Source organism: Pseudorca crassidens, chromosome 9 (genome assembly GCF_039906515.1).
Source record: "Pseudorca crassidens isolate mPseCra1 chromosome 9, mPseCra1.hap1, whole genome shotgun sequence".
Lineage (NCBI taxonomy): Eukaryota > Metazoa > Chordata > Mammalia > Artiodactyla > Delphinidae > Pseudorca > Pseudorca crassidens.
Genome location: NC_090304.1, coordinates 3,671,005 through 3,692,888, shown reverse-complemented (window position 1 = coordinate 3,692,888; position 21,884 = coordinate 3,671,005). Strand labels below are relative to the sequence as shown.

The window sequence follows — 21,884 nt, the reverse complement described above, 5'->3', positions numbered from 1 at the left end:
CCTTGACTAGGTGCTCCCTACACATTCTGTTTCTTATAACAGCCCTGGGGTAGGTCTGTATCACTCACTCTCCCATCTTACAAGTGGGTTCCCCCGCGGTGCCCAGGCCCACACCGCAGGGAGAAGTATCTGCTGGAAGTTGAACAAGGTGTGCCTAGCTCCAAAGCCTGCCTTCTCGACACAGCGCCCAGGAGCCTTAACATCAAACGCTGCCCATCTCTGCCTCCCCAGGTACTGCAGGTAAAGCTCGGTAATGGGTCTTGCGTCGAAACCGCGTCCTTCCGAATCGTGCAAGGACCGGTTCCTAGGAGGCTCCGGAGGCCACACCGCAGGCTCCGACCGGCTGCGAACAGGTGACTTGCACTGGGGTGCGCTCCGGCGTAAGGTGTGTAGCCGTGACCTTCGGGAAGTGTCGGGCTCAGAACCTGGCACCCAGTAGACGCTCGATAACGGCCTTCGGTGTCCTCCGCGGCTGTAAGCGGAGAGTTGGGGACAGCCCCCGAGTTGGAAGACGCTACTCGGAGAGAGGACCAAAGCCCGGAGCCCGGAGCCCGGTGCCGGAAATCGGGAGCGGCGACTCGACCGAGGCTCACCCACCTGGGCGGGGCCGGGGGCGGGGCTTCTACTGTATCCAGTCAATCGGCGTCCGAGAGGCGAGCCCGCCCCCCGAGGAGGCGGTGCTTGCACACTCGGCCGCCCCCTGAGTTCCTCCCCCGGGGGACGGGGCGGGGCGTGCCGGCGGCGCTCGGCGCTGACGCTGCGCCGACGCGCCCGACGTCGGGCACGTTGACGCCGGCGACGCGCAGCCGGGCCCGCTCCTCCTGTGCTCTGCCAGTGTCCGGCCGCAGGCCGGCCTTAGTGACTGGGGGCGGCGGGCCCGGGGCGGCGGGCGCGGGGCGGGCGGCGGGCGCGGGCTGCCTTCGTCGGGCCCCGAGCTCGCCTGGAGCGAGCAGCCGCCCGCGAGCCGCCGCGGAGCCTCCTCGCCCGCTCCCGCCGGCGAGCAAGGTAAGGGATAGGGGGACTGAAACAGGGTTGGGGCGGAGCGGGGCCCCGGGCGCCGGCGCCCTCCCCGCGGGGGCCGCGCGGCTGGTGAGTGTCAGCCCCGGGGGAAGGGTGTGCAGCGGGGCCCGGGGTCGCTGGGGCAGGGGGCGCTGCCCGCGGGACCCCCGGCGAACGGGCTCTCGGGGCCGTGCGCCCCCCCTCCCCGACCCCAGCGCCAGGTGACCCGCGCCCCCGGGGACCCCAGCGCTGGGCGCGGGGGCGAGGACCTGTAGCCGCGGGAAGTCCCGAGCCAGGCTGGGTTCCCGTGGTGAATCGTTCTCGCCACCCTGGCGTCCGGGCTGTTGCAGCACCGGGTGCGGGTGCGAGCGGGGTAGAGTCGTTGTCACTGTCAGGTGCGTGGTATGCGGTCCTGGGCATCTCCGTCCCGGGGGTCCGCCGAGCCCGGAGCACCGGCGGCAGCCTCGGGAACCGGCCCCCTGCCCCTCGCCCCGTCATTATATTTGAGACACTTAGTAGCCTCTCGTAATCTCACCTTTCACTTTTCCTTCCTTCCTAGCCGTGCACGTCTGTCCCGACCTGCTATATTTCCATTGTGGAATTTTTTGGGGGCGGGGGGTCTGTTAATTTACGTAAATTAGGTTGACTGACCAACCATTGTAGCCGTTGAAAAACACCTCTCGCGCCCTTAACGAGTCCAGTTCCGTTTATCGCTCACCAAATCCAGCCCAAGAATTCAGGGAGCCGTCAGTCCTTCCTAGGAGCTGACTGCACACATTCCTCTAAGATGCCTGATGGATTTTGTACTTGTCAGTTTTACTGGCTGTATGCTCCTTCTGTGCTTTTCCTGAAAAATGATTGGATGGCACGTGTTTTGACTTTCTCTCCCCCACCGGGAAATAGAAAGGAAAAAAAAAAAGGTTACAGAAGCACACTTGTTTTCAACAACTAGAAAGTACAGCTTTGCAGAGAGAATGCCACAGGGTTTGTTCTTTATGTGAGGGTTGTCTTCTTTGGTCTTTACCCCTTCACTGGATTACTGTCAGTATTAAATGTCTTCATCTTGTGTGTTCTGGGCACTTTGTATATGCATGTGTACGTTTTCCCAGTTTTTTTCTGTACAGAGCAGAGCAGTCAGATCTGGGAATAATGAGGCTGTCAGCCTTTCACTTATCAGCTACAGATAGCTATAAAGTTGCAGCTTTGTGGAAGCCTTTATTTTGCACTTGATGACTGTGGTCTGGGTCTTTCATTTCAAGATGATGTGCGAGGTGATGCCGACCATCAGTGAAGCAGAAGGCCCCCCAGGAGGAAGTGGGAGCCATGGGTCCAGCTCCCCTTCACAGCCAGATGCAGATTCACACTTTGAACAGTTGATGGTCTCCATGCTGGAAGAGAGGGACCGTCTCCTTGACACTCTGAGAGAGACCCAAGAAACGCTGGCCTTAACCCAGGGGAAGTTACACGAGGTTGGTCACGAAAGAGATTCCTTGCAGAGGCAGCTCAATACCGCGCTTCCACAGGTATGGGTGATTTTCACCTGAGTTTTTTCTAAACGCTTTTTTACGATGTTGAAATTTTTCGATGTGTATTTTGCGTAATCACTCGTGAAATGGTGGTTCTGTTATTTGTAAGTCCCATATAGATAAAATTCCTGAGGATTAAACTTCTTAGTGAGAACAAACTCCAGTGTACCATAAAGTTCTGTAAAAACACCTTATTGCCCTTGTTCCCCTTTAGAGCGGCAGAAGGAACTGCCTAGATTTGGAAGAGCGCTCCAGGGTTTTTGAAAAAGGGCTATGAAGCAGCCAAGCTCTGTGGTGCCTTCCGTTTCGCTGTCTTAAGCTATTCCTTGCCTAAATGTGTATTTCCATGGGTTGTGTTATGTATTTCCAATTTCCTAATGAAATTTACTGGACAAATAGGATTGATTTCACAGGAGAAATATTTTTACAGCCACCTTTCTCAGAACACCGGTGTTTTGTAAATCAGGTTTGTTTGAGGGGATAGAAGACGGAAGATGGATTCCTTTGGAGCTCTCTCTGTGGCAGATGAGAATTATAAAGCTTACAGCCACACTGAAGTTTTTCATCTAAGGATATTGTGTTTGGAGCAGTGTTTCAAGGCCTTTTCTTGTGGAGCCGAGTGAGGATCTAATGACAGGAGCAGGGAGAGGGTGTCAGCTAGAAGAGTGTGCACTGGGTGGCACAGAGCGCAGTGGGAGATGTGTGTGTTCCTTGGGTGTTTACGAGCTGTGTAGGTGCCATTTTACCTATTCATATAGGTGCCTTTATGGTGCTTTCAGGTGGACATGAATAAGCATGCATTTATTCTCTCAGGATGGGTCTGCAGTGGTAAATAGTAAATGAATAATTACTAGGCTTAATGCATTTCTGGCCTTTAGTCAATTCTCCTGAAAGATGGGTAAGCTCAACATTTGGATTTCCTTTTTAGCAACAATAATCTGATGTCAGTGCTGTGATGTTCTGTCTTTGTCAATTTGAGAATCATTAAGTTTTTTCTCATTTGAATCTTGTAAATTACCAAGTTTGTTTGGGTCAGATTTTATTACCACAAGCTTAGAAGGGTTGGCCAAATTATGTTTTACTGGGATTTTATTGTAGTATTTGTAAATCTTTTCAGTACTTTGGGGTTTTTTGTTTTGTTTTGTTTCTTTCGTAGTTGTATTTGTCTTCTTATAACTTGAGGTACATACACTGAAGTGTAGTTTTTTGAAAGGATGAGCACAAGGGATTTGTGACAAGTAAGGGACAGGAGTTTTGTAAAGTCCAGTCTCATGCAGTGGAGGTTGTCACACCAGCCAATGGGACAGTCGCTCAGTGATTTGTTGCTAGCTGCTGCTCCGTGTTGTAGCCTGGAAATGCCTTGTTGAGTGGAGAATGTGATGACGTCACCAGCTCACCTCACCACCTGAGCACCTGAGTCCAGCGTTTTAGAAACACAGGAACCATTAAGTAAACATTTTTTGGATCCTTCCCTTTCTTGGCATTTGTCTTCTGTTTGGTGGCTAATTGTGTGACCAGGTAGGCGTGTGAATAAACTCCTGCCAGGTTATGTAGGCAAGTAATAGTGTACTTAAGAAAAACTTAACTGTAACAGAACGTACGTCAGAAAAATTCACAAATCATAAGTGTACATCGCAGTGAATTTTTCATTAAGCAAACACACTCTTGTAACCACTGCCCAGACCAAGAAATAGAACATTACCAGGCTTCCCAGAAGCCCCCTCCCACCCACTCCCAGTAATTGTCTCCCAGAGCTAACTGTGGTCTCGACTTTCTGCCGTTGATTAACTTGGCATGTTCTTGACTTTGTGTAAATGGAATAAAGTAACGTGTATATTTTATTTCTTGATTCTTTCATTCAACATTATCTTTGCGAGCTCTATCCATGTAGCTTTGTTCGTTCTCATCTGCTATTTAATAACCCAGTGTATGAATGTACCATAATTTATTCTTTCTGTTGTTCATGGGTATCTGGGTTGTTTCTAGTTTTTACAAATGCTGCCCTGAATGTTCTTGCTTTTTGGTACAGATATGTATGTGTTTCTGTTGGGTGTGTTCAAAGGAGTAGCACTGCCAGGTGATGGAGTATGTTCAGCCTTAGTAGGCTCTATCCAAGGTGGTGGTCGTGACCGTTGTCCTACCTCCCGCAGTGTGTGAGCCGTTGGTTGTTCTGACCCTCGGTATCGGCAGTTCTTTGGTTGTAGCTGTCTGGTGGTGTTGAGTGGTAGGAACTCAGTGGGGTGGGGACTTGCTCCCTGATGGCCAGTAAACATCCCTGGCGTTCGTTGGCCATTTGCTTACGTTCTTTGGTGAAATAATTGTCTTTTGCCCATTTTTTGATTGGGTTGTCTGTTTTGTTTCTTACTGATTTGAAGGAGTTCTTTTTATATATTCTGAGTACATATATGTATGGCAGGTTTTTTTGGGGGGGTGTTTGCCTTTTCACTTTCTCAGTGGTGTCTTTTAAAAAGCATAATTTTTTATTTTAATGTACCCCAGGTGATCAGTCTTTTCAGTAATATTTAATGAGCTTTGTGTTCATTGAAAGATATCATCACGAAGTTGCATGAAGATGTTATCCTGTAAAAGCTTTATTGTTTTATCTTTCACATTTAGATCTGTAATCCATCTGAAACTGATTTTTGTTTATTGTGTGAGATAGGGGCCAGGCTTCTTTTTTTTTTTTTTTTTCCTTTAAGTGTATGGCTATCCAGTTGTAATTTATTAAAAAAAGCATCCTTTCCCCAGTGTGCTGCAGTGTCATCTCTGTTGTAAATCAAGTGACCGTAAGTGTATGGGCCTGTTTCTGGACTCCCCTCTGCTCCATTGATCTTTTTGTCTCTTTTGCACAAATGCAACGCTATCTAAATTACTGTAGGTTTAGTCAGTCTTCATATCTGGTAATTTAAATCCTACACCTGAGTCATGATTCAGTATTGCCTTGGCTAACCTTGACCCTTTGCGTTTTCAGATAAATTTTAGAATCCACTAGGCTGTCTTTCCCCAGAAAATGTGCCGGGATTTTAATTGAGGTTGAATTTAATTTGTAGACCAGTGCGGGGAGAAATGACGTCTTTTTAATATTGTTCTTAGAATCCATGAACACAGTATATATAGTCCTCCATTTATTTAGATCTTCTTTAATTTGTCTTAAAATTTTACAGTTTTCTGTATGTCTTATGCATGTTTAATTAGATATCTCATATTTTTGATGCCATTATAAATTACTAGTATGTAGAGATAGAATTAATTTTTCTGTATTCACTTGCTAAATCCATTTATTTCTAGTAATAATTCTTGTATTTTCTATGTATACACTGTTATGTCTGCAGATAAGTTTCTTTTTTTTTTCTTTCCAGTTGCTGTAACCCTTTTTCTTTTTCTTGCCTTATTGTACTGGCTAGGATCTCCAATACAGTGGTGAACAGAAGTAATGAGAATAAATATCCTTGTCTCATTCCCAGTATCAGAGGAAAAGCTTGCACTATTTCACCATTACATATGATATTTACTGTAACTTTTCTTTAATTTTTTAAAAAAATTTATTTATTTTACTTATTTCTTTGGCTACTTTGGGTCTTCGTTGTTGCGTGTGGGCTTTCTCTAGCTGTGGTGAGCAGGGCCTACTCTTCACTGCGGGCTCCTCACTGCAGTGGCTTCTCTTGTTGTGGAGCACAGGCTCCAGGCACACGGGCTTCATTAGTTGTGGCACGTGGGCTCAGTAGTTGTGGCTTGCGGGCTCTAGAGCACAGGCTCAGTAGTTGTGGTTCATGGGCTTAGTTGCTCCGCGGCACGTGGGATCTTCCCAGACCAGGGCTCGAACCCATGTCCCCTGCATTGGCAGGTGGATTCTTAACCACTGCGCCACCAGGGAAGCCCTACTGTGGCTTTTTTGTAGATATTTTTATGAAAATATGAAAAATTTCCTCTTTGCTAAGAGTTTTTTAAAATCATGAATTAAAATTATTACATTAAATTTTCTTAAGTATATTTTCTGCAAATTTTAAAACAACCAAGTGATTTTTCTTTTATGTGGTGATTTAACTTTTTAAAAAATTTTGTGATTCTAGAATAATCCCAACCTGATCTTGATGTATTCTCCTTTGGTTGGATTTTATTTGTTAATTTTGTTTAGGATTATTGCATCTGTATTCAAGGTCTGTAATTTTACTTTCTTATACTTCTTGTCCTTGTTGGGTTTTGGTATCAAGGTTATGCTCGTCTCATAAAACAAGGTGGAAAGTGTTCCTTTTTTACCCCCAGAAGAGTTCCTGTGAGATTGGTGTTTTCTTTCTTAGATTTTTGGAAGAATTGATTGGCAAAACCAGCTGGTGTAGGATTTTCATTAAGGGATGGCTTTTAATTTCAGATTTAATTATTTTCATGGAAATAGAATTTTTCTGATTTTATATGTCTTCTTGTGTCTGTTTAGGTAAAGCATTTTCCCCCGCTAGGAATTTATTCAGGCCACCCAAACTTTCCAATTAGTAAGTGTAAAGGGGTTCATAATATCCCCTTTAAAAAATACTTGATACTGGTAATTTGTGCTTTGTCTCTTTTTCTTAATCAGTCTCTCTAGGGGTTTATCAATTTTATCAGTCCTTTCAAAGAACCAACTTTTGGCTTTATTGATTTTTTTTTTAATTTCATATTTGTTCTCTATTTCCTTATTTTGTGCTCCTTTTCCTTCCATTTGCTTTGTGTTTCGTTTGCTATTCTTTTCTCTGGTTTCTTGGGATAGATGCTTAATTGATTTTTAGCCTTCTTTCTTTTCCAGTACATGTGTTTAAGGCTGTAAGTTACCCTCTAAACACCATTAGCTGCATCCCACAAATTTGAATAAGCCAAACTTTCATTTATCTTTTATGTAAAAGTATTTTCTAATTTTCATTGTGTTTTTAAAAATTATTATTTAAAAAAATTTTGAAGAAGTGTGTCGTTTAACTTCCCAGTGTTTGGGGAGGCTTTTCTCCTTATCTTTTTGTTGATTTCTAGCTTAATTCCATGAAGATCCCTATCTTAGTCTTTTTGGGCTGTTGTTATAAAATACCATAGACTAGCTGACTTATAAACAATAGAAATTTATTTCTCATAGTACTGGAGGCTGGGAAGTCCCAAGATCAAGGTGCCGGCAGATTCCATGTTTGGTGAGTCCTGTTTCCTGGTCCCTAGATGTCCAGCTTCTTCTCACTGTCCTCCCCGGGCGGACAGGGGCAAGGGAGCTCATTGCACTTAGGACCTAATCCCTCGCAGAGTCCGTGCCTCCTAATACCATCGCCTTGGGGGGGATGAATTTTGAGGGGGCATAAACTGTCTATCTGCTGCAATCCCTCAAGATACCCTGCATTATTTCAATCCTTTGAAATGAGTTGAGCTTTCCCAATGGCCCAGTACACATTCATTTTGTTAAGTGTTCCTTGGGCACTTGAAAGCAATGCATATCCGCGGGAACGCGGTCTTCTGTGTGTATCGGTCAGGTCAGGTTTGTTAGTCATGGAATTCAGATTCTGGTAGCCACGTTAAATAAAGTAGAAATAGGTGGAATTAAGTTTAGTATATTTTATTTAGCACAGATACCCAAAATATTATCATTTCAGTGTGTAATCAACATAAGAAAACGAATGAAATATTTTACGCTCTTTTTTTCGTACTAAGTCTTTAAAATCCGCTGTGCGTTTCCTGCTTGCAGCACATCTCAGTGTGGAGCGGCCACGCTTCCAGCATCACTGCCTCATAGCTGCACGTGACTGCATACTGGACAGCCCCCTTCCACTGAGAGATGCATTAAAGGCTCCCACTGTGATGATGAATTTGGCTGTTTCTCCTTTTCTACTTCTCTCCGTTTTTATGTGTTGATATTTTGAGATTATGTTATTAGGTACATTCGAATTTAGAATTCTCCTCGCTAGATTGAACTTGTATCATTATGAAATTTTCCTTTTTATCTCTAGTAACGCTTCTTACTTCAGACACTATTTGACAGTGATATCTGCACATCAGTTTCCTGTCCGTGTTTGCCTGGGTATCTTTTCCTTTCGCCTGATTGTGATTTTATATCTTAACATGTACCTCTGTGAATAGTGTGTAGTTTTTATTTTAATCAGTTTGATAGTTCTTATCTTTTTTTTTTTTTAGTTCTTATCTTTTAATTAGAGTATTTGCTCTATTTAAATGTAATTGCAGTCTTTCAGTTTATAGGTACAGTGTTACTATTTGTGTTCTGTTTGTCCCACCTATTCTGTGTCCTTTCTCTCTTACCTTCTTTGAGAAGTATGAAGTGTTTTTAACTCTGTGTTCCTGTGTCGGTTGTCGGATATACAGTCGCAGACACAGGGCGTGTTTTACAGTTCAGCCTAGGTTCGTGCCTGCCTTTACTGCCCCCCGACACTGCTGTTTGCTTTGATACTCAAACTGCCCTGAACGCCCTCCCACCTCCTGTGTCACTGCTATGATACTTTAAAATTTTAGATATATTTTTGGCATTATCATCATTGTTTTGTACAGTTAATATTGTGATTTATTCTCATAGGTTGCTTTTCACTTGTTTTTTCATATTTCTGTCAGAGACTTCTTTTTCTCGAAGAACTACTTCAATATTTTTTTAGTTCATGTCTGTGGGTGATGAGTTGTCTCATTTTCATTTGCCTGAAACGGCTTTATTTTGCCTTCACTTTTAAAAAATAAATTTATTTATTTTTAGTTTTGGTTGTATTGGGTCTTTGTTGCTGCACGCAGGCTTTCTCTAGTTGCAGCGAGCGGGGGCTACTCTTCCCCGTGGTGCGCAGGCTCCTCATTGCGGTGGCTTCTCCTGTTGTGGAGCACGGGCCCTAGGCGTGAGGGCTTCAGTAGTTGTGGCTCACAGACTCAGTAGTTGTGGTGCATGGGCTTTGTTGTTCCACGGCATGTGGGATCTTCCCGGACCAGGGCTCGAACCCGTGTCCCCTGCATTGGCAGGCGGATTCTTAACCACTGCGCCACCAGGGAAGCCCCTATTTTGCCTTCACTTTTTTTTTTTTTTTTTTTTTTTTTGCCGTACGCGGGCCTCTCACTGTTGTGGCCTCTCCCGTTGTGGAGCACAGGCTCCGGACGCGCAGGCTCAGCGGCCATGGCTCACGGGCCCAGCCGCTCCGCGGCATGTGGGATCTTCCCGGACCGGGGCACGAACCCGCGCCCCTGCATCGGCCGGCGGACTCTCAACCGCTGCGCCACCAGGGAAGCCCTTGCCTTCACTTTTGAAGAATGTTTTTGTTGGGTATAGAATTCCAGGTTGGTGGTTATTTGTTTTTCAGCATTTTATAGATGCCAATCCCTTATCTTCTGACTTCCTTTTTCTGGAAAAGTCAGCTCTCAGTGTTGTTGTGCCATTAAAGGCAGTGCCGTTTTTCCTCTGGGCACTCTAACATTTTCTTTTTGCCTTAGACACCAGAAGAACTGCTGAAAACCAATGTGTGGTTTTCTTTGTTGAGTCCATGGCTTGACTCTTTAACCAACGTTGACCATTATCTTTATAGGTGTTTCTCATTCCCCTTCCTGTCTCTCCTCCACTGTGAGGAGCCCCATTTATATGTACACTAGATCTTTTTAACAGTGTCCTGCGGTGTCTTTTGGGCTCCTTGGATAGACTTTTTTTCCTCTAACTTCTATTTTCTTTTTAAAACTAATGCATCCTTCAGCTCATTGATCCTCTCTTCAGCTGTGTCCGATTTGATGTTAAGCCCATAGATTGAGTTCTTAAATTCAATCACTGTTACTTTCAGGTTCTAGAATCCATTTTGAATTCTGGAAAATTCTCCTTCTGTCAGGCACATTCTTGAACAGTTGAAGTTTGCGTCTGATAGCTCGAGTGTATGGGCCCCCTCCGGATCTGTTTCTATTTCTGTTCTTTTTTTCTCCTGGTCCTATTCGTTGTTACGCCCGTTTTTGTCTTTTTAGTTGAGTGTTGGACATTATGTGTGAAAAACTGTAGCGGTTCTGGGTGATGCTGTCCTCCTTCAGAGTCTCCTGTGACGCAGACCCAGGGTAGGGTCACAGCTCTTGGTTCAGTCGGGGGCTCAGTGACTGGAGGCTGGGAGTCCTTGTCAGCCTCAGGCTCAGCTGCCTTCACCCACCTTCCCGCCCCCCCCCAGGGTGGAGCCCTGCAGGGTCTCCATCTGGAAGCTTCCCAGGGCCCCTCCTTGGCAGGTCCTGAGCACCGTGAGGTTCTGCTGCAGCTCAGCTGCTCAGCCAGTGTGAGCGGAGTGTTGGGCTCATTTTCTGTGCCCCCTTTTCTCGGGGAGCTTAGTCCCTAAAGTCCTGGCTGACTTGTCAGGCCTGTACTAGAATGTTTGTCTTCCCAGCCTTATGGAACTGTCCAGAGCTCTGTCAGCTAGTACCCTCTGCTTGCCTTTTCACTGCGTTTTCTTCCCAGAGTCAGCATGGGCAGATGCCCCGAGGGGGGAGCGCTCCTCTCAGTCTCCCGCTCCCTCACTGGGTTTCCCTTTTCTTTGGAGTCTTGTACCCTCCAGTTTTGGCTGCCTCAGTACCTCTTTGATGCCTTCAGACAGACTTTAAAAATGTGTTTTATTTAGCTTTTCTAGTTCTTGGCGGGCTGACCTACAAACTGCTCACGTACATAACTGGAAGTGGGGGAATAACTGGTGTGTTCTCTCCATCTGAAGCAACACGTAATAGTAAATATATTTGATCATCTCTATTTGATGCAGGAGAACAAGGACCACTGGTCCTTGCTTAGTCCCCACTATTCCGTTTCTAGTCAGAATCCCCAGTTTGCCCATGCTCGGCCACTTGAACTTGGAAAGAGGATGGAGCAAGCGGCCCACTCGCCCTGGAGACAGAGGACCTGCACTCTGGCTCCTCTCGCGGCCATTGTCCCAGCCCCGCACTGGTCTCCCCTCTTCCCCTTGCCCTGTGCCAGCCTGGCGGTGATGACGGGCTGGCGGTGGCAGAGGAGGAGGATAAGGAGGTGGGAGGGGTTATGTGACCTTTGTTCTGTGAGTTGATCACATGTGGGTTTTCTTTTTCAGTGTTTAAAAAAATTACTGCTTTTAGTCTTCCTTTCAATTTCATTTCAAAGTTGAAAATGAAGATTTTATTCTTAAAGTTGAGTGTAGCGATTTTACAGTCTTTTTGAAAGCAACAGTTGAGATTTTAAAAAGACGTCTCAGAGAACTCCAATACATAGAACCGAGAAAAGAGAATGTGTTCAGGTTGAATTGTGGGCAGAACCCCAGACTGTGCTGCCATCTCTCCCAGAGTCTGCTAATTCCTGAGACTGGTGGATATAGGACTCCAAACACCCTAAGGACTAAGGTCCTAAAATCACAACTTAGTCTGCCTGTGTCAGGAGTGTTGGTTGTCACAGCAGAGGTTTGGGCTGAGCGGGGAGCAGTGTAGCCTGTGCTGGGGGATCGGAGCGCAAGGAGGGTGGAAGCGCAGCCTGGCCAGGAGGGTGAGAGGGGACAGGAGACGATGCGGGACGGAGGAAGGGGTGACACCTGGTGGGGTCTGAGGGGCTGCGGCCGTCAAGGCTCGGGCAGGGATGCCCCTGAACGTCTGCGATGCCCCCTCCACGGCACCAGTTACCTGGCAGCCGAGGGCCGAGGTTGAGAGGCTCTGGTGGGAAGAATCCCCAGCCTGTCTCGAGCACCGCTGAGTTCACAGCGGGGTCCAGCACTCCACTGGGGGTTCACGGTCAGTGCCCCTACCAAGGTTGGATCAGTGCTGCCGAGCTGAAGTGAGTGAGTCAGGAAGGGAGGACTGACCTCAGAATCAGAGTGAGGTCTAAGTAGCTCAGTGACTCCTCTTCCAGGCTGGAGTCTAGGGATGCCCTTGACTTTAGGTGGGGCCCTTCCAGTGAGCTTTTCCAGCAGGTGCAGGTGGCAGAACCCCTCTCCGAAGACCATGGGTATTTCTAGTGTCTCTGGCTTCTGAGACAGTGAATTCTGTTCAGTACTACTTTGAAACGGTATCCTTGAGCACGGGCGCCTTCCCTCTTCGGCACACACTCACTGCACCGTTGAGCAGAGCCCGCCGGTCTCCGTGGAGCCCCGTGTGACTGAGTTGGTTCCGGGTTCTGGGCTCCTGGGAGACAGCGGCAGAGGCAGAGCTATATGCAGCCATTTCGTCTCCAGATAGCGGTGAGAGTGGTCACAGTGGTGAGAGTGGGATAGGGGTGATAGTGGTCGTAGTGGTCATAGTGGGATAGTGGTCATAGTGGTGATAGTGGTGATAGTTTTGGCCTCAGTGGGGAAGGATTGACACCATCTGGTTGAAGGTTGTAAGAGGCCATGCTGGTGCTGTGTGGAGGATGGGTGGGGCGGGGCTAGAAGGGATGGGGAAGAAACCACTGGCGGAGAGTCATTGGGGTACATGGGTTGAGCTGTAGAGTCAGTACTTTAGGCAAAAGTTTTAAACCCCTTGACATCACCCATCTTACAAAGCACAGAACAATGTATGTAATATTTTAACGAAGTGTACGTACTGCTTATGTGTATGATGTATACACTGATATTCACTGAGCGCCTGTTCTGTGTCAGACACTGTTCTAGGTGCTGAATACTCAGTATGTAGGAAGGGTCACGTGGCCCAAGATCTCTTTATTTGTGCAAAGAGAAATAGAATGAAAGACTCTGTGTAGTTCAGTTTGACCAAGTTTGACGCGTGGACAGAACCGCAGCAGAAGCAGCGGCCGGTGCTGGGTGTCTGCACAGGAGGACTCGGCCCGGCGGCTTTCCTCACGTTTCCACGACCCTCTGTCCTCCCCGCTCTACTGCTTGAGCTCACACACACATCCTCGCCTGGCACACCTCCATTTGGGTGGACTTTGGGCCTCTTGAATTCAGCATGGGCCCAAACCAGCTCTTCCCCACGTCTGTCCCTCCTCCTGAGATGGTACAGTTTTCTGCCGAGTCAGGTGGTCAGAGAGCAAGAGACCACTCGTCTCACCCTCCCAGTCTCCAGGCCCTGTAGGAGGCACCTTTCCTGTCTCTCGGACGCCACCTCTGAGGTCCGCTGGCGAGGTCTGGACCCTCTTCTTCCACCAGGTTGATTCAAGGAGGGGTTGGCCCCAGCGACCTCTCTGTCCCGCACCAGCCATACTGGGTTGTAGGTCATTCCTCACAGGAGATGTTCTGTTTCCCTGCAGTTTCTTTGTAAATATGCTGTTCTGTCAGAGAGGAAGGCCCTTCTTACCCCGTCTTCTGCTTGCTAGCTCTTGGCGCTAGCTCCTGCTGAGCGCTTTGGTAGCTAACTCTTTTGGAGGGCCAGTTTGGCCCTGTGTAGAAAGAGCCTCAAAACACCCTGCCCTTCTTTCCTTTCCAGACTCCTCCTCCATGTGTTTATTTAGTGTTTAGCATGGCTTTTGCAGCTGGACAGGTCTGCATTTTACTTCTGTCTACAAAGTAACTGCCTGCTGTTAGGCCAGTGGCTTAGCTCTTTTCTCCTTTAAATTAAATTAAATTAATTTATTTTTTATTTATTTTTTGGCTGCATTGGGTCTTCATTGCTGTGCGTGAGCTTCCTCTAGCTGCGGCGAGCTGGGGCTACTCTTCGTTGTGGTGCGCGGGCTTCTCATTGCAGTGGCTTCTCTTGTTGCGGAGCACGGGCTCTAGGCGCGCGGGCTTCGGTAGTTGTGGCTCGCAGGCTCTAGAGCGCAGGCTCAGTAGTTGTGGCGCACAGGCTTAGTTGCTCCGCGGCATGTGGGATCTTCCTGGCCAGGGATCAAACCTGTGTCCCCTGCATTGGCAGGCAGACTCTTATCCACTGCACCACCAGGGAAGCCCAAGGAAATGGTTCTTATCTGGAGGAAACTTACGCATAATGATATTCACCATAACAGCTTTAAATACGATTTACATTTTTTACTGGTTAGAAAATTATAAGAGCAATACACCAGTTAGAAACCATTTTAAAGTATAGATGATGTGTAGTCCGCGTCCCACAGGGGTTTAACGACTCCCACTTTACCTCCCAGCCTTACCTCATTTCCCCCATTTTTGCCCTCACTTTGAGAGGGAACGATTTCTGGTGGTCCCGTTCTTGTGGTGGGAGGTGGGCTCACTGGGCTGAGGCGGTGGTTTCTGACCCCTCTTCGTCTCTCTCTCTGCACTTCCTCCTGCTCCCCAGGGACCTTCCTGGTCACTAGGGGACTTCCTAGGACCTTAGCATCCATTTGGCGTTCCTGCCAAATCACTTCTTTCATTGGAAGTTGAGTGATGACTTCTCCGACTCTCGGTCCTCCTTTGTTTATTAATTGATGCTCCTCTTTCAAGAGCATCCCTTTTTATTCTCTTTCTCTCTCTCAGTCACTGTGGACACTGGATTGGTATTTATTCGGTGTATTATAGTCAGTTATCATTATTCCTTAGATGCTTATATTGTCCCCCTTGGATTGGCTCCTGTGGCCTTTGCCAAGGCCCTGTTAGGCTTTGAATGTTTCCTTGTTTTCTGGAACAAAAATTTGTCCCAGGCCCACTTTGTGTTTTTCCTGCCTCAGATCTGAAATCATTCCTCTGAGGAGCCCTGGTTCCTTTTCGTGGGGAAGTATTTAGAAATCAGTATCTGGAGGCCAGGTGTGCTCATGTCACAGGGGTTAGCATCTTTTAGGTCCTCCTAGGGAACAGAGCTAGACAAAAATATTCATTTTTTAAAAACCGTGGATTTCATATTGGTATTTCCTTAACAAATTAAAATGAAGTCTTTCCCCTTAGTTTATTTTCTATTTATAATTCTTGTCTTACACTGTTTTGCTTTCTAATGATGTTAGCATTATTTTCTTTATCCTATGATATACATGAAATATTTTCAACATTTTAATACCATATTACTATAATCATCCTACTGTATGAAGTTTTATAATTTCTTTGCAATTCTTTGGGGTCTTAGAATAAATAAATGTATCTAAATAATATATAGTTAGAATAATGGGTTTTAAAGCAATGTGAAGTAACATAGCCGCACAAATAAAATTTGATATACAGTTCATTTGTTTCTGTTTATTTTTTTTTTAATAAATTTATTTTATTTATTTATTTTTGGCTGCATTGGGCCTTCGTTGCTGCGTGTGGGCTTTCTCTAGTTGCGGGAGCGGGGGCTACTCTTCGTTGTGGTGCGCGGGCTTCTCATTGCAGTGGCTTCTCTTGTTGCGGAGCACGGGATCTAGGCACGCGGGCTCCAGTAGTTGTGGCACGTGGACTTAGTAGTTGTGGCGCAACGGGCTTAGTTGCTCTGCGGCATGTGGGATCTTCCCGGACTAGGGCTTGAACCCGCATCCCCTGCATTGGCAAGCGGATTCTTAACCACTGCGCCACCAGGGAAGCCCTCTTTTTATTCTTAATTTTAGGGTTTGCATTCTTCTTTTGGAGTTAATTTTTTTCGAATACATAAAGCATTTACATGGTTCAAAAATCGGAACTATAGGAAAAGGCATTCTCAGAAATCTTGCTTCTCCTGTCTCTGTCCCACCCAACCCTCACAGGTGGGTGACCATGTCTCCTAGTTTGCCTGAGATGGTCCTGGGTTTTGCCTGTTATCCTGAGCAGTTAGCAAGTGTTCCCTTTCACTCTCAGAAATGAAGCACAGCTGAAGGTTTGTTGCTTGCTAATGCTAATTAGAGAAGTGACAAAATGTTTCCACTTCGTAGGTTTTCCCTGTAGCTGGAAGTGAGCTCTTGGCCCAGTTCTGCAGGCTTGGATAGCAGGTCCTTGGCAGGGAAGGTCCACCCAGAGAGTTCTTACGCTTGGCTTGCAGAGTCTCAGTGTTATTCTGAGGGGGAAATTTCATTTTGCTCTGAAAATAAATTTGGGAGCTTAAAGCATATCCTGCATTTCCAGGTTTTTCTGCTTTGCAAATAGGCTAATTATCCCTTCTGCCTGTGTAATTTTAAGCCCTTGTCAGCAGTAACACAGCCACTGGTCTCACGTGTGGCATGTCGGGGTAAACGTTTAAGCTCTACTTGAGACTAGTCGATATTTCTGAGCCGTTGATCTCTCTTGAAATCGGAAGGCGCTGTTAGAAGCTAGGGCCCGCTCTTCTCCCCACCTTGACAGTCTTTCATGGGAGAACGTGAATGCCAGGTAAGGTCAGGCATCCTCTGTACCCCAAAACAGAAACAGATGTGGCAGGGGAAGAGTATTTCAAATAGTCTGAGTATTAATTTGAATAGTCTGATGCGGTATTTGTTTTCATGCAAATTAAAATCTAAAGGACTTTATTTGTGACCAAGTGTGAAATCCAGTTGAGGCCAAGGGTTAAAGAAGTTGTGTATAGCACTTTGCTGCTTTGTGGCTCAGCTCCTTTCCCTCCACCGCAGACACATGCTGACGGGGGACTGTCAGCACACTGGCGTTTCACCCCTGCGCTGTCCGAGGGCATTTTATAAAACAGTAGCGCAGCTCCCTCCTCAAGCCGACGGTGACTTAAACGAAGAGCTTAAAGCAGGCCTGCGGGAGTGCCCCGCATCTCTCACTCGCGGGCCTGTCTCTCTGGGTAGATTCCATCCCACGCCTGCCCCACCATGGACCCCAGGTCAAGGTGGGTGCATTTTCGAGGAAAGCAGCCTGTTCAGGCAGAGTCGGCGGACTTGTGGGCCAGCCTTCCTTCCCTCGTTACTTTTGTCAGTTTCCTCAGAGGTGAGTCTTCAGCGTTGTCATCAGTCAGTGAGGAACAGTAACTGTTTGTTTTTATTTAGCAAGTATTATACTTAGTGTTGGCCGTGTGTTAGGCACTGGCCAGGGGCTGTATGGATGGATGTTTAGGGGGATTAAATGAGGTAATAGCCAACATGTTTTGCCTCTAAGCCTTTTTTTTTTTTTTTAAGTGAAGTATAGTTGGTTTACAATGTTGTGTTAGTTGCAGATGTACAGCAAAATGATTCAGTTTTACATATATATATATATGTATTCTTTTTCAGATTCTTTTCCCATGTAGGTTATTACAAAATATTTAGTATAGTTCCCTGTGCTATACTGTAGGTCCTTGTTGGTTATCTATTTTATATATACTAGCGTGTATATGTTAATCCCAAACTCCTAATTTATCCCTCTCCCATCTTGCCCTTTGGTAACCATAAGTTTGTTTTCTATGTCTGTGGGTCTATTTCTGTTTTGCATATAAGTTCATTTGTTTCTTTTTTGGGCTGCGCCGAGCAGCCTGTGGGATCTTAGATCCCCGACCAGGGATCGAACCTATGCCCCCTGCAGTGGAAGCACGGAGTCCTCACCACTGGACCGCCAAGAGATTCCTGTATCATTTTTTTTTAGATTCCGCATATAAGTGATATATGATAGCCTCTAAGCCTCTTTATGTGAATTATCTCACTGAGGCCTCATAATGATACTATAGAGCATACTTTATTTATTTTTGGCTGTGTTGGGTCTTCATTGCTGCACGTGGACTTTCTCTAGTTGCGGCGAGCAGGGGCTACTCTTCATCGCAGTGCACGGGCTTCTCACTGCGGTGACTTTTCTTGTTGCAGAGCACGGGCTCTAGGCGCACAGGCTTCAGTAGTTGCGGCACGTGGGCTCCCTAGTTGTGGTTTGCAGGCTCTAGAGCGCAGGCTCAGTAGTTGTGGTGCATGGGCTTAGTTGCTCTGCGGCATGTGGGATCTTCCCGGACCAGGGCTCGAACCTGTGTCCCCTGCATTGGCAGGCGGATTCTTAACCACTGCGCCACCAGGGAAGTCGCCTATAGAGTATACTTTAAACAGTACTAGAAAGCAGGATGCTATTATGTACCCCATTTTATAGATGAAGAAACTGAGGTTGGGGAGCTCCCCAGAGCCCCATAGATCACAGGTGGTGGTCAGTGTTTGCACCCAGGCAGTCTCACTCCAGGGCTCCTCCCTGCAGGAGGAGATGGGGCCGGCAGGATGCCGCCAATGCCCGTGGGGGTGGTCCTGTGAGTGCCAGGGTTTGCTTCTTCAGCAAAGGGTCTCTGTCCCCGTCGGCTCTGCCTGTGGGCGGCAGGCAGCGCCCAGAACAGGAGCCCTCCAGTGGTCCCCACGGCACCTGCCGCCCTGCGGAGCCTCGTGGGGCGAATACGATGGTTTCCTGACACCGTCAGTTGGTTCCTCTAGTGCCCAGAATCTTTAAAGTCCTCCGCTCTCAGATGTCTTGTCTAATTCTGTTTCTGACTATTCTTGTGGCTCTTTCACTTGACGAATGCAGGACGTTTAGAGTTTCTCTTTTGTTCCTCATCACCTTCCCCAGAAGCTCTTGCCCGCAGTGTGTGCCCAGGGGTCTACGTGCGCTGTGGACGGCGGCTCCGGAGCGCGCGTGTCCCTCAGCCAACTCTCGGCCCCTGGTGAGATTCACAGGCACCGAACTGCGCCACGTCTGGGTGGATCACTGCAACAGTGAGGAAGGAAAGAGCTGTGGCTTTGGAACGCAACAGATCAGCCGGCAGTTTGCATGTCAGGGTGTGCAAGGCCCGTCTTCTGTCACTGTCTGTGATGCAGGTAGCTGGGTGGCAGCACGGCAGAGCCCCGAGACAGCTTCTGATCTGGTTCCGCCACCGGGTCACCTCTTGGAGCCTCTGGTCGCATCTCTATAGAATGGGGAGGGGCAAAGGGACTCGACCCTGTGGTTCAAAGCCTTATGGAAAGGAGCCTGTCTCTGGAGGGTCTCCGAGGGGCTGGCTCCCCAGGGAGCGCAGTGCCACCTAGAGCCTCATGTGCCGAGAACCTGCGGCCACACGGGGGTCCGGGAGGACGGTTGGGAAGCCCTGGGAGCTAGATGGTCTCCATGTCCCTTTGGGCGCTGTGACTGTCAGTGTTCTGTAGCTCCTGCACAGCCCTTTACTGTACGTGGGAAGGAAAGTCGACGTTTGGCTGTGGTTTTCACCGCAGCTGGGGCCGAAGAGTGAGGAGTGATGCTGGGGGCACAGCTGGTCCTGAGCAGACGCTCTGCCCCTCCGGACGTCTCTCTCCCCGGGCCGAGGCCGCGTCGTTTAGCCACTCAACGAGAAACATCCTGGTGCATTTGGATGGGATGTGATTCCTACCGCGAGTGTAAGAATGGAGGTTTTGTGAGAAGGGCAAGGAATCAGATGATGGGAGGGAAATTGCAAGGACTTTCTTCACCGCGTTTGTTTTTGCCTGTGTGGAGGGAGCCGCTTTTTCTTACTGTGTGAGTTGGAGGCCGTGCTTAACTAAGAGCATGGGCTCTGGGGCTGGGCCCTCACTTTGCCGCCTGCGCTGAGAGCTGCTTCACAGGCTGCGGTGACGCCACCCTGAGCGTGTCCAAGAAGCCCTCCCAAGAGTGCCTGGGCTCCGAGCAGAGCGGGAGGCGTTAGCCGGTGTTCCGCTGAGCAGCGTCAGGGAGTGCGGCGATGATGAGGGGTCCCTTCCTTCTGGGTTCCCAAAGTTACTAGGGCAAAAAAGGAGGCAAGTGAAAAAAAGGAAGTTCAAACAAGTCAGCTGTAAGATGCACAGAGTAACAGTCTCTGCCCCCATCCAGCGTGCCCGCGGGGTGGGGTGACGTCAGAAAGGCAGTGGCGTTTCTCACGCTCATTCATGCTTCTCACTGAGGAAAATGCGTGAAGTTCCGCGTTGAGGAAAACAACGCGGGGGGCTTAGTTGCAGACTGCCTGGGTGATCCATGCAGAAAAATAAATGGCTGTGCACACTCTGAGTAGCCCCCAGCGTCTCGGGGAAGGTGGGGGCGCCGGGCCTGGAGGCCACGAGCCCTGTCCTGCTGTGCGAGGCTCTGGTGAAGCTGCTTGTCCGGAAACTGCACCTGCACTGCCCACACCATCGCCCGGACCCTCGGATGCATGACCACCTCTGGGCACCGCTTGTTGCTTCCCGTTCGGAGTCTGGGCTCCAGGCCTGTGATTGGTGGGCCTGGGGCTGTTCTGCGCTGTCCCCAGATGTGGGAGAGGCCAGGAGAGCAGGGGGCTGGTGCTTCTGCCTCCTCCTCTGGGTCACAAGCCGTTCCTCAAGGACAGACCACTTCCCAGCCGTGGGAAGGGGGCTCCGAGGCTGCGTGGCTAAAATAGATGCCACGTGGCGACAGTATGACCATGCGCGTTGACAGTGTCAGAAAGCAGCGTGGCGTTTGCTTAGGTGGCACACAGCGAAGACTGCCCGGCTGGGATTTTCAGGGCCAGTCGCCACGTCCATCTCTCCTCCGCCCTGACCTGCTGGAGAGAGAAAAGAACACAGTAAATAGGGATTGAAGTCGGGTGCCCCTCCTGGCGGCCTCCTGTGGCATCACAGAGACTTTTGCTGTTTTATTCCTGCTCCTGGTTATCTGTGCTCCATTTCAAGGAGAAAGTTCCACAGACTAGAAGCGCTGCCCTTTTGGCTTGCGTAGCAGGGTGCCTGAACATGACCTGAGCGTAGAAAGGTCCATGGGGGGCGAGTGGTGGGTGGTTAGAACAAAGGGTTTAAGTTGGAAAGAATGTACATTCCAAGGTTGTTTTCTTGTGCAAACCAGAGAAATACTTGGTCCCAAAAAAGTTTAACGATGAATTAAGAGATTGCTCGAAAGCACATTCCTGCTGATAGGTTCTGCGCGCTTTGTACAAACCCTTGAGTGTCCGGTGCTTTCCTCTTTGTTTCCCCGCTGAAATAGTGTTTTCACTATTAATGACTGTTATTAAAAGGGCCGGTGCTGCCAGGAAGTGAGATGTTCTCTGGTGTGCCTGCAGGTGCTCAGGCTATAGCCCGTTTAGTAAGTGACCTCCAGGCTGGCACCCACCCTGCTGCTCAGACGCCTTCACTGCACTCAACGAAGAAATGAAGGTCTTTGGTGTTGACTTGGAATGCGTGTTTCCTGTGCTTTGGTGTTGCTTCAGTTAACTTCATCTTAAGATTCTCTCACTGGAAGTTTTATAGTAATACTACAGAAAAACAATCTGACACACATAATCCTAATTTAAAGTAACTTTAAAAATTGTCAGTAATGTAGAGGGAGCTCGTGTTCTCGTCTTTGTGTATTTCCTGTGCTCACTGGCAGGTGTTAGGTTCTTTTCTTTCCATGTTTGGAAAACCTCCGTGGAAAGAATTGAGGGAAAGGAAGCACTTGCTACCCAAAGATAGTTGGATAATTATTTTCATTTTATCCTAGTCATGTGCTCGTGGCTAGGAAATACATTAAAATCCTAGCCTTCTTCTGCCCCTTTTCTGTAGTCGTGCAGATTCGCTCGCTTCTGTGGGCTCGGCATCCCCCTTTTGAAGGTGGCTGCCACGGCTGTGTCTTCATCCCCAAGTCTGTGATGCACCTTTCATGCCCCAGCCCCAAGCTTTGTCACATCCTTTAGCTGTGACCCAGGCTCTCCTGCTGCGTCTCATATCCAGGGTTGCGCCATGCGTCCTCCTTGCTCAGCCTCCCCTCCCACCTCCCCTCCCAGCTTTCCGTG

General features: G+C 48.1%; 1 protein-coding gene across 4 annotated transcripts in view; it reads left to right on the top strand.

Annotated features, from left to right (window-relative positions):
* Nucleotides 1–830: 830 nt before the first annotated feature.
* Nucleotides 831–21,884, top strand: part of PPFIA1 (PTPRF interacting protein alpha 1) — an 87,801-nt gene continuing 66,747 nt past the window's right edge. Inside the window, exons 1-2 of one of the 4 annotated variants that reach the window (XM_067747973.1) lie at nucleotides 831–1,005; nucleotides 2,259–2,522. In XM_067747973.1, the coding sequence (XP_067604074.1) occupies nucleotides 2,259–2,522 (264 nt within the window). In that variant the 5' untranslated portion in view covers nucleotides 831–1,005. The remainder of the gene's footprint in view (nucleotides 1,006–2,258; nucleotides 2,523–21,884) is intronic. The other 3 variants (XM_067747974.1, XM_067747976.1, XM_067747975.1) reach the window with 3 other exon arrangements.